The 13,071-nt window shown below is 36.4% G+C and overlaps 2 protein-coding genes across 4 annotated transcripts in view; one reads left to right on the top strand and one right to left on the bottom strand.

The window, feature by feature from the left end:
* Window positions 1-13,071, bottom strand: part of LOC136348918 (carboxypeptidase N subunit 2-like) — a 51,642-nt gene that overhangs the window by 27,187 nt on the left and 11,384 nt on the right. The window lies entirely within an intron of this gene.
* LOC136349003 (uncharacterized) overlaps window positions 1-13,071 on the top strand; it is a 54,474-nt gene that overhangs the window by 34,103 nt on the left and 7,300 nt on the right. Inside the window, exon 1 of one of the 3 annotated variants that reach the window (XM_066300249.1) lies at window positions 705-885. The exons of the other annotated variants lie outside the window; for them this stretch is intronic. Within the exon in view, the coding sequence (XP_066156346.1) occupies window positions 808-885 (78 nt within the window). The 5' untranslated portion in view covers window positions 705-807. Of the gene's footprint in view, window positions 1-704; window positions 886-13,071 lie in introns of those variants that run through there. 3 annotated transcript variants of the gene reach the window in all.

The raw sequence follows: 13,071 nt of genomic DNA, 5'->3' as shown, positions 1-13,071 counted from the left end.
TTAATGCAAGAAAGGTGAAATTTCAAGAAGAGTTTCGGCCAAGAAATCTGATTCTACGCATTCTCATACGTCCTCTGAAGGAAACTACACAATGGTTGTTCTTTTTAGTCGTTTGCAGATTTAATTAATAGTCCCGCTTTACAAATGGAATTTTCCAGCCAATTTGCCCTATAATTTTCTAAATTAGCTTTATTTACGTTTTCCATTTACTTCGAACACGGTGTAATTAGCTAACAGTCGACTATATTGCCAAGCTCCATTGTGTTAGTTCGGTGCGGGATGTGGTGTTGCTTTGCAAGCATGGCGTAGGGTGAGAATTTGAAAGAGTTCAACACATAAATAATTACCTTAAACTCGGTTTTAAATTATTTAGAAAATAGCGGCGTATTGTTTCGGGAAAGCCAACCTTAGATGTCATAAATGACTAGTAAATTTCTTTCGTATCAGTAACCACTATTTTGCGCTCAATTGCAATCCCCCCTCTCGCTTACAAAGTAGTGAAAATACTGAAAAGTCACTTGAAAATTGTCGTTCGCAATAATATCAAGAAAAAGCTTAAAATTTTATGATCAATGTATAAGTACCGCCAGAATATAAAATTCTCTATTCGCTATAATGTCAAGAAATTATTTTAAAATCTTCGAATTTATAAAATATTTTTATTGAATCTGCAAACCTTTTATATATTGTTTGAATTATCGTATATCATAACGAATGGGTAGCCTCTAGCGAAAATTTTAAGGCCTCTATATCTTATTGAAAGTATCATTTAATAATATTTTATTATGTAAAACATAAGTTTTGAATATGGCCAGTTTTATCCCCGTTTGTTCAATAGTCAACATCGACCTGAATGTTAAATCCGAAGCCGGGTTTGCGGCTATTGTAAGTAATTATATTAGCATAGGACTACTATGTATAGTTGAGGTGTATAATTTAGAAAGCAAGGAAATTGGCCTACCGTAAATAATTTGTGACTATTGGAACTCAAATAGAACTTGAAACATTACAAATTGGAATGACCGAGTGAATGAAACGGTGTTGAATAATACATTACCTAAACGTTTATATAATACTCCTTTTTAAATAAATTGATTTTTCCCTGAAAACTTCCATTTTCCCCAGTATATGAGGCTATTTTCGTCCGAGATAAGCTAGTCGCTCTGTACTCGGAATAAAAGTAATCAGACAGAGTTCACATAAACTCGGACGTAAGAACATTTTTCGATGTAAACCGAGTCGAAAACACACTAAACAAAATTGCTTTTCCTGGAAAGCACAACAGCCCTTGAAACGGATTTGAGATCAAACGATGCAAAATCTGGCAGATCGTGAAGTCGGGCTCTTATGTAGGAAAACGAGGTTTTCTTTCGGCAAGGAAACATGCATATAATTTTTCTTTGCCCGAATTGTGGCGGTTTTACCTGCTCGGAAAGTTAATTTTATGGCAGAAAGATTCATCTTTCGCAATAGCTCTGAGATATGAAAAGAAACTCCTCAATGTCATTATGTAGCTACATGATGTTCTCGCACTCGATATAAGAGCTTGAATGATATTGTGTATCTAAACATTATTTACCGGCTTATCACGCAATAGTCAATAGATTTTCCTTCTATAAAGAAAAGGAAGTGAAATGTGGCGGGCAAAGCCTCGATTTGCTTCACCTCTCAGTCATGAAATTTCGGAAGGCTGAGCCTCAAGGAAAGTGAATAACAGAAATCTTGAATAACAGCAAGTCAATCCCGTTTTATGTGGATATTTCATGTGAAATATGTTTTGAGATGCTCTTTGTTTTTCAAACATCCCCTGATTGACAAGGGTTAATTACTACAGTAAACCCATTCTTATCAGGCGAGGCTATACATCATCTCAACATTTGTGTATGTCACTTTTGCCGTGGTTCAGAAACAGTAGTAGGGTGACGACGGAAGTATAATATTAATCTCCTGACTTTACTGCGAATGTTTCGTCTCTCCACGGGGATATTAACTCAAGGAAACACGTGTCAAAACAATGCTGCGTAACAGACACAATTTAATAAATTCCGAAACGCACGGAGGAGACAAAAGATAATTGTTTCCCCGGCAAATCGACTGATCGGCGGAAAATTGGATCGCTAAAGTGGGAAACTAACGTGCTTGGCAATTTCCCGTTAATATATTAACGGGTTTGCATTCATTTAAATAGAAACCGGTGAAAAACGGGGTCCTGTGTAGCGCTTTTGTTGTAGCACACAATGGACATTGAAAGCGTATTGTTTCTCTTACAGCGCCTCTTTTGTAATCAAAAGAGGACCAAAACTCTTGTGTCACTAATCGATAATCTTTGACCAAAATTAAATCCAATCTTGCTGGAGTTCGCTCGAATATCAGTTGAAGAAATGTCGTTCACCACTTTGTCAAGATACAATCGATAGGTCCTCTTCCGCTTGATCATGACATCACACTACACAAAAAACCTGACGGAAATTATTATTCATCATAATGGCAAGAAGTATTTTGTTAAATTTACAAGATTCCTAGAAGAAATTATTTGTAATTACACTGACTTTCAAAAAAACCGCAACACCAAGAAAAACACATTGTACACGTTTGAAATTCTGGCATTACGTTGGGTCGGGTAACAGATAAAGACGATCAAAATATCAAAAGGAAATTATTGTGAATAAGTGAAAAAATTTAATAATAATTTAATAATGGGTGGTATCTCCTCTTAAATTAATACATTCCTGTAAGCGACGTGGCATGCTTAAAATTAAATTGTCAATATCTTCCTGTGGTATTGTATCGCAGGCAATCTGCACCTGCTTGCGGAGTTCATCTACGGTCTCTGGAGGGCGAGCTAAACGTTGAAGTCTCCGACCCATTATATCCCATTCATGCTCTATTGGGGACAAATCTGGAGACCGAGATGGCCAAGGCAAAGTATTCAAATTTTCAGCTTCCAAATACCTCAAAGTATCGTTGACTACATGCGGTCGCGCATTATCCTGTTGAAATGTGCTTTCAGGATGGTCGTGCGTGTATGGTACAAGAACCGGTTCTAAGACACTATTAATGTACCTCTGAGCACTTAATCTATCATAAATGAAAACAAGAGGAGACCGACTACCATACTGGATGGCACCCCAAACCATGACACCTGGTGTTAAACCAGAATGACGCCTTTCCAAAAAGTCCAAATTTAATCGCTCTCCTCTGCGCCTTCTAACACGTAACCGTCCATCAGATCGCCATAAACAAAATCGGCTCTCATCACCGAACACGATTCTTCTTCACTCATCCACCCATTGCACTCTCAGACGACACCACTCCAGTCGGACCACCCTGTGGTTTCGTAATAATGGAAACCGACGCATAGGACGATATGAATTTAGTCCAAAACTTCGAATTCTGCGATACATCGTACTAAGGGAGACCCTTCGATTTAGGGTGGCTACCCAGGTAGCACCAAGAGACGGAATTGTTTCAAACGGGGCGCCTGTCGCTGAACGACGAAGTCGCTGGTCTTCGCGTTGGTTCGTCATTCTTGAACGGACACTACCACGATGACGATTTACTGACCCTTCGTTAGACCAATCTCTCCATTAGCACTGTTGATGCGTTTCGATCCAATCTACGTGCAATTTCGCGGAAAGGTAAACCTGCCTCATGCATACCAACAATTCTTCCCCTTTCAAAGGGAGTTAACTGCCGATAAACTGCATTTTGGCATACACGAGGCATTTTGCACTACCACACATTTAATATGGTACTAACAATAATACCTTTATCGCTATCTGTCTGTAAAAAAAATTGCAAAAAGAACGATCGTCACAGATAAAAAAGTAAAGAAAAACTTCATATCGCATTAAAATACGAACTTGAAATTTTTATCATTTTTTTCTCTTTACAAGTCTAAAATCATGCCAAAATTTCAAATACATACAATGCGTTCTTCTTGGTGTTTTGCGGTTTTTTTGTAAGTCAGTGTATTAGTAAGTTCATAAGTTATAACTTCATATTGCCAGAAAGTAAGACAACCGTGTCAAAGTCTCTACAAGAAAAATATTGGAAACCCATTTTTGTGTCATGATCCTTATATTGCTGGAAAACTGCAAAAGATGAGTATAGGGATTTCTGTTGGCAAATTAACACTAACGAGAATCAAATTGAAAAATCACATAACATACAAAGAGAGGCAACAAGCCGTAAAATTTGCTACTTTGGACCGAAGGGATTGATTGAAGTTACAATGGGCAATTTTGAAATCTTTGGTTCGTAGAACTTGAACAAGATATTGTGCAACGGATCTTTGGAAGTATTGACGAAAAAGAACGGCGAACGCAGTTTGTCTTTCCCCCGATGAAAGTCAATGAAACACTACAAGAGGCCAATGGCGAGACCTGTGACGGTCATTAGAGAATTAGTAAATCATTACTAACATATTTTTATTAATTAATAAACTTCGAGTCGGAAGTATTCCGCTCTCGTGCAGTTTCAGAACATCAGGACAAAACCGTTACACTTTAAATGAAAAAAGCATGTTGGAGATGTTGAACAGGGCTCTAAAATATCGTGTTCGAATAGTAACATAATGCACCCTGTTGTTCCTATTGGCGTAGCGAGCTGCAGAGAAAAAACAGCATTAAGTAACTTAACAGTGCTACCCTTATATTCACTTCCTCTCCATATAATGTATTTTAATTAAGCTCCCTAGCCTACCATCATAACAAACAAAAAGTAGAAACTTTTGTCCGACCCAGAAGGAAAGTTTGCGCTGGAGCATCAACTAGTTCGAAATGCATCCTCTCTCCTCTCTTCACTACTGACGTAATATTAAAATTGTTTATCAGACAAGATAAATTGCAGTTCCTTAAGTTCCGTTATAGGAAAATATCAGGCCGGTGATTTCCATTTACGAAGTTAAATTGGGGTGTATGTAATACAACGTTCAGCCCGCAATGATCTCGATTCCGATATCGAATTTTGTCGTTCCAAGTAGATCAGCGAAAAATCTCGGTTATGCAGTATTGTGGCGGATTCATAATAATATGTAAATGTGTGCCTCGAATTTAACAATATTGATATTTAATTTGCGTCATTGAGCCGCTTTGTTTATTGAAATAGGTTTCGGGAAATGCTTCATTACCATAGACAGCGAAATTCCAAATATTATAACTAATTTTGCTATTTATTGAGCATACAGATAATGTAATATTTTCATAACGAAATTGTTTTAAGACACGCCCATGAGTTTCAGCCGTGTTAATGTAAGATTTATCCAAAATGACAGAAAAATATAATTTATATTCAAAACTGCCGTTATTAATGAACATTTGCGGCTTATATTAAAATATATAATTGAATGATTTTCAGGAATACTAATTAAAACCGAATTACCAATGAACCCATCCATATTTTATGAATCGGTCGTTTAATTATTATCAGAGAGTGTGTCTAAAACTTGGAATGCAAAGAGAGTCATTTAATATCTGTAAGGACAATCCTTCCAAAGCAAAATTTCCGGGCGAGCACATAATACCCCTTTTTCCAGAAAACTCAATGAAAACTTCCCAAATATAAAAATGTTTGTTTTGAAATCCGTGAACTCGACAACTTGTAACTTTTTAAATTCGCCCAAGTGGAAACTTCGCAGCTTAACCTCGCTTCGATGGTGTTTTTCTTTACAGTTAAGTCATATCTGTTATGAGAAGGGAATTAAAGACGTATTCAATGTATTTTTAGGAGGAATGAAGAGACTGAATATAGAAGAATTACTAAGCATCATGAAATTTCAAGCAATTTTAGGATGCGAATTTAAAACTGTGCTAGTTTCATTTAAATTTACTTTTGCAGAAGGCTTATTTGGACTGCAACTTAACGAAGGAAAATTCTGCTAATTCTCAACATTGGCTGCAAAAACGAGAATATGCCCAGGGAACGCTGTCTTTCAACGATCGTTAAAAATCGTTCGCAGTTCTGTGAGATAGTTCTATCAGGTCTGTAAATATGAAACCGGAATTTGCCTCCAAATGTCCCTAGTGGTCAATATAGGTACTACCTTATCGTGTTATTAAGGGACTATATCTCTTATTTACATCTGAGAATGATTTTCAAATCATAACAATACAGGTTCAATACTGCAGTACAGTTTGCAATAGCTTTGAGTATGTCGAATTTTGTGCCTACAAATTACGATTTGCCGACAGCATTGATTTTCTGCTACCACTTGAAAAAAACGGCTGCAGATTCACATCGCATGCTTGTTGAAGCTTACGGTGAACATGCCCTTGGAAAATCACAGTGCTATGAGTGGTTTAAAAAATTCAAAAGTGGCAATTTTGACGTCATTAACGAAGAGCGTGGAAAACCACCGAAAAAGTTTAAAGACGGCGAGTTGCAAGCTTTTGTTAGATGAGGACGATACTCAAACGCAACAACAATTAGCGAACCAATTAAATGTGACACGAGAAGCCATTTCCATTCGTTTGAAAGCTATGGGAAAAATTCAGAAGATAGGAAAATGGGTTCCACATGAACTCAATGAAAGACAGCAAGAAAATCGAAAAACCACTTGCCAATTGTTGCTTATCAGGTATAACAGAAAGTCATTTCTTCATCGAATTGTGACTGGTGACGAAAAATGGATCTATTTTGAGAATCCCAAACGTAAAAAATCATGGGTAACTCCAGGCGAACCATCAGCATCGTCAGCAAGACCAAATCGATATGGACGGAAAACAATGCTCTGTCTTTGGTGGGATCAAAAAGGCGTAATTTATTATGAGCTGCTAAAACCTGGAGAAACAGTTAATACTGAACGTTACCGACAACAAATGATGGACTTGCATGGAGCTTTGCGTGAAAGACGACCAGAATATCAAGAACGGCAACACAAGATGATGTTGCTTCATGATAATGCACCATCACACACTGCAAAACTGGTGAAGGAAACGATTGGGACGTTTCATTGGCAAGTACTATCGCAAGCGGCTTATTCACCCGACTTAGCACCATCCGATTATCACTTATTTGCATCGATGGGACACGCTCTTGCAGAACGGCACTTCACCTCTTACGAAACAGTTCAAAAATGGCTCGATGAACGGGTTTGCCTCAAAAGAACAACAGTTCTTTTGGGCGTGGCATCCACAAATTGCCAGAGAGATGGGAAATATTTCGAATAAAATATTTTTTATAATTATTGCGCAGTTAAGTTGTACTTTTTATTAAAAGATTCCGGTTTCATATTTACAGACCTGGCATACTTAGAGTTTTTTTTAAGAACTGGTTATATTTCTCTTGTTTTGCAAATAAATTGGTGCCAGAATTTAAAACAGCCACGGAGGATATTTCGACTTCTTCGACAGCATCAATCAATTTTCTTATAAGAATATCTACCGCCGTAGACTGATAAAAAGTACCTAAAAAACGTAGTGACAAGACGTCGATCTTAGCCACCACCAATTTTCTAAAAATTATTAATTATCCCTTATAAATGTTAATTAAAATAATGAAATTATCCTGTTGCGCCGGTACACATCAACGCGATAACTTAATTATATCTCTACTATTTTGAATATAAATTAGAGCGAGAACTCAACAACAAGCAGAGGCATGCGAAACGTCCAATCACACGAACCTGATCACGTCTCAAAGACAAACAAATTCTAAAAAATCATCGATGGAAAATGAGTGATGACCAAATAACACTAAACACGCTATTAAGGAAATTTGTGATTCTGGAACGAAGTTGTCAATAGTTTTTTATTGCTCTTATACATAAGTAGGTAACTGTTTTGAACAGCCGCGATCGAAATTGCGTTTCTCACGTTGCTAGTTTTTCATCAACAATTGAAGTCGTCTAAATTAAAAGTCTCTAACTTTCACCCCCAAAGTTATTATGTTATGCTGAACCCCTTATTTTCTAGTGTTGCCCCAAATGAGTAGTAAACGTTCCCCTTTAAAATATATTCGCGTGGCATTTAATTAAGAAAGACGTGCTAAAGGAGTTATTTGAAAGAGGTTGATGAGCACGTTTACTCAATTAACGTGGGGGCTAAAGGAGAGCGTAGGCATACGAATGGAATTTGGGGCCGCCAAGTGTGCTAAATCGAATTAGGCTTGTCTTGAGGGGACATGGTTATTATTTTAATCAAAAGGAAAAATGTCCTTGGGAGCAAATAGATGCAAGTCCCCGATTTTAAAAATAACTCTCCCGACAAATTTGCTGTGGAAAAGAGACAGGCGCTTCAAATTCTATTTGACTCGTGTTAGCAAAGTTCCTTTGTAGCCGTTTTTGTAAAATCGTTCCGGATCTAGGCGAAAGGCTACGATGAAAGGCTTTCATGGTTTCGGCCTCTAATAAGTTCGAGTGAAGTTGCGAAATTGTTTCAGGCACATTGAAAAGAAAAAGATTCACTATGGAAAAAAATTAAAGTTGCCTTATGTGAGTTCGAATGATTCAAAGGTCTGAAAGGGCTAGGAGTGTCCTACAGGGTGATTGAGGATAAGAGTTCCTTTAATTGCTTATTATATGTAATATACGAGGATGGTTCTAAAAGTATCCCACTTGACATATGCAATCATTCACAAAAGTATTCTTAAACACGAAAAAAATTCTGTAAACCGTAATTTTCGACTGATTTTGTTCAAATTTTGTATAATGAAAATCCAAACATAAACTCAGTTTACGTGTTCGAGCAACTTTCGAAAATTTAATTTTTAAAGTACTTTTCAGGATCTTAAAAACAACTCCGTTTTGGAAACTTCTTGTGCGGTGGAAGTTTTTCAATATGATTTTAATAATCTTGTAGAGGGGATTTTTCTACACATATGCTGAAAATTTTATCAAAGTCGAACTACAAATAAGGGAGTTGAAGCCTTTCAAAAATGTTTATATTTCATCGTTTTGCATGAAAATCGTTAATTTTTAGCGATTTTATAAGGCTGCAACTCCCTTATTTGTAGTTCGACTTTGACCAAATTTTCAGCACATATGTAGTAAAATTCCCTCTACAAGATTATTTAAATCATATTGAAAAATTTGAACCGCACAAGAAGTTTCCAAAACGGCTTTTTTTAAAACCCTGAAAAGCGCTCTAAAAATTTAAATTTAAAAAGTTGTTCGAAAATTTAAAATGAATTTAAGTTTGAACTTTCATTATACAAAATTTCAACAAAATCAGTCGAAAATTACTGTTTACAGAATTTTTTCGGCTGTACGAAAACTTTTGAGGGTCTGTAGATGGCGATTTCTTTGTTAAAAATTTCCCAATATTAGAGAAACTTAACCTTAAAAAGCGCATGTTTAAAGTTGGAGGATGCTACGTTGGTTTGTGTTTGTTTTTAAGTCCATTTTAGCGAACGTTTTTAGAGATTTTGTGAATATAAAAATGTACGCGATTCAATACTCTAATTTTAAAAGTCTTAGTCCATCCACTATCAAAGCAAAGTTAAATTCTACTCTGGGGGAATCTGGTCTTTCGTTAACAACTGTAAGATACTGCGTCACAAAGTTTAAATGCGGTCGTAGCCGCGATTAAAAGCTGCCAAGACGAACTCCCCGGTGGTCGACCCAATCACACTCCAGATCTAACAACGCCACACATTGTGATGAGAATTCACAAAATAGTACTGGAAGATAGACGTTTGAAAGACTACTGTACGTCACATTTTCACAGAATAAATGAATATGAAACATCTGTTGATGGGTACCACGGTTTCTCACAATTGTACAAAAGAGCGCCATGAGGATGTATCAAGGGAGTGTTTGGCAAAGTTTCGCAGCAATAAAGCCGAGTTTTTGCGTCGATTCATAATCATGGATGAAACATGGGTGCATTATTTCACACCTGAGACGAAAGAGCAATTAAAACAATGGACTCAAAAGGGAAACGCGGTTCCAAAGAAGGCAAAAAGCATTCCATCTGCAGAAAAGGTGATGTAGTCAGTTGTTTTGAATGCACGTGGGATCATTTTTATTGACTATCTCCGTAAAAGAAAAACAATAAACGGAGAATATTATACAAATTTATTTCAGAGTTTGAGCGAAGAAATTGGTAAAAAAACGACCGTATTTAACGAAAAAGAAAGACTTGTTTACCAAGACACAACACCAGTCCACTCTTTCGTCATCGCGATGGCTAAAATCAATGGATTTTTTAAAAACTTTTCTCTCACCCATCCTATTTGCCAGATTTAGCTCCCTCAGATTATTTACTATTTCCAAAATTGAAGAAATGAGTCGGTGGAAAGGAATTTGCCAATAATGGTTTAGTCCGAGGTTGATGCCTATTTCGAAACATTCGAAGCTTTTTACTATAAATAAGGTTTAGAAACGATAAAACATTGCTGTGAAAACGTCTCAATCGCAAAATAGACTATATTGAGAAATAACATAATATTTTTAATTTTTTTTTCTTTTAGTGTTACGTGAAGTACTTCTGGGAATATCCGCGTACCAATTACCACAATGCATTTCCGCCTCAAAAACGTCAAAGGAAAAGCTTAATGATTTCCAAGTCCTTTTTTCTGGAAAACAGATTGGCAGATCCCAAACCCTAAAGGCTGTCATAAACACTCCGCTTTGATGTTGGTCGTCGCAAAAATTTCCTGCGTTCGTCTGCCCATTTTTAACTTCGATCGTATCGCAAACCTGTGTCGACAGAAAGGCCTTCGCTATACCCGTTTCTATGTATTTTCGATTATTGAAAAAGGGATCCATTAGAAAAATTGATGGCCGATGAATCGGGCTTAGAGTTCCTCCGATGATGAGCGAGTTGAAGTGGTAACTTTATTAGGAACCTGCGGTATTTTCAATTTCATGAAGGGCTTTATAGAGCCCTTCTAATATTGCAATGATATTGACGGTATTGCATCGGCGTTATTGCGAAATTCCCAGGAGAATAATAAAGACCCTGGAGGCTCAAGATTTTCGTAATTAGGTCGACTGATGATGAGAAAGATTTAAATGAGAAATGTTCGGGGAATGTAAGAACTGCGGCACTTTTGAATCATCACTTATCTTTCAGGCAGGTTTAAATAAGATCTGCTTTCGCCTTCGCTAAACCTCATCTCAAATAAAACTTATGCGAACGTTGATAAAATCATTATTCTTATCACACTTTACAAAAATAAACTCATTCGACTAGAATATTTCCCCGCGTTTCGCGTCTTCCAATCACAAATATCTCCATCAGATAAAATATTCCCCATTTTATAACCATCAGGATTCAAAATATTCTTGGGCGGAAAGGACGGAAGCAGAGGAACAAAAACGAGCTTAGCAATTAACATCAGTGAACGCAGTGTTTATGACAGGCCTCGGAATATTGAAATCTCCCAGAGGTTGGGAGGAAAAAATACGACCTTTCAGTTTCGTCTTTGTCGGCATATTTTAACCATTTCGAAGCAGCTAATCAATTTTTGAGTGTTAATAATTCGAAGTGAAGTGAGAAATCATAAAAGTTTTCTTCTAATGAAATTATTTTTATCGAAGATGGAGTTAAGCCAATAGTGAACCTGACAGGCACATAGTCGAACAGTTTATTCTATGGAGAAATCGAGAGAAAAACGTTTGACAAATATTCGCTAAGCACTTTTTGTTTTGTTGCTCTCAATAGTTTGGAAAGTCTGGCAAGAAATAACTAGAGGTTTTCAGTAAAAGTTGCCACATCGTCATATTGTCAAAGAAAATACTTAAAGTTCTAAATACTCTTATAGATGATGCCAGCCTATAAAAATCATCGTAAAACCGCTAAAATTTAACCATCCATATATCAAGAAATATTTTTTATTATGCTTTTCTCTCGTAGAAATTTAAATGAAGGCGAAAATTCCAAATAAAATTAAAATTTTTATATCTCAAGGGGTCAAGATAACCCAAACTTTCGAAGCCGAAATGAACGCAGAAGTGAAGAAAAAATCTGACCGAGTTTAGGAAAAAAAGGTCTAATTAGATAATTTCAAGTAGAGACTTAGGGCTAAAAGATAACCTAGCAAAGTTGGAAAATACAGCAGCACAGTGGTTGAAATTTTTGAAAATGGAAGTAGGGATGAAATTAGAAAATATTAAAATTTTTCCGTTTTAGTCTACGACGATGCACCAAATTTAAGTTTTAGAAAAAAAACACGTTTAGTAAGTTAAAAAAGTCAAAGTGTATTTTACAAAAATCGTGACGATCCAATTATTAAGTCAATAAGGAATATCTTCATGAGAGTGCAACCGTTTTTACTTAAGCTTGACTGCACCAACAGGAACAAGTAGTAATCTGAAGAAGACATAGCTGGTGAATACGACGGGTGCTGTAATACTTTCCACTTCTGCCCTTCTAAGTAGTTTTTAGTAATATCTACGTCACGGTGGCATGTTAAAACCCTACTTTGTCGTGTCTATTTTCCCATTCAACTCGTTTTTCGTGAATAGCTCATTTTAAGCGGTTTAGTTGTTGTCGATAGACATTGGCCAGTAATACTAGTAGTTTTATAAATTTTCAGCAACTCATGATATACAGGGTACGGCGCAGGAACCAAGCGTTTTTAAAACTAGTGCCATTCGAGGATTTACAATGGAAGGGTTGTTTCAACAGTCATTTCATTCTTTGCAGCACAGCACGTGCCAGATGTAATTTTCTGTTCGTGATTATAAAATGCTATGTTTTCGACCATGCTGTTTTAATTAAAAAAAAAACAAATAATGCATTAAAAACGAAAGATTCTACGATTAATTCAAAAATACTCGGATCCTATGCCGCACCCTGTACAATACTTTCCATATCCCACCAGATACAGAACATAACCTTGTCACAATGAATATATCACTTTGAATGTGAAATACCAAATGTAGCAGGCTTCATCCAAGTTTTTTTACGTTTAGAAATCGCATCGTGAATTCATTTTTCGTGTCCTGTAATTATTTTATGTAAAAAAACCTTTATTTGTAGATTATAAAACAGCATTTTACAAATGGCGTTTCGATGTTCTTGTTGCCTTCGGTTAATTCATGTGGGACTCGATTTCCGTATTTTTGAACACGTCCCATTACTTGTAACCGTTTTCAACGCTCGATCGTTCAGCATATAATGCCGC

This window comes from Euwallacea fornicatus, chromosome 2 (assembly GCF_040115645.1).
Source record: "Euwallacea fornicatus isolate EFF26 chromosome 2, ASM4011564v1, whole genome shotgun sequence".
Lineage (NCBI taxonomy): Eukaryota > Metazoa > Arthropoda > Insecta > Coleoptera > Curculionidae > Euwallacea > Euwallacea fornicatus.
The sequence above is the reverse complement of the archived record's forward strand: the minus strand, read 5'-3'. Positions and strand labels throughout refer to the sequence as shown.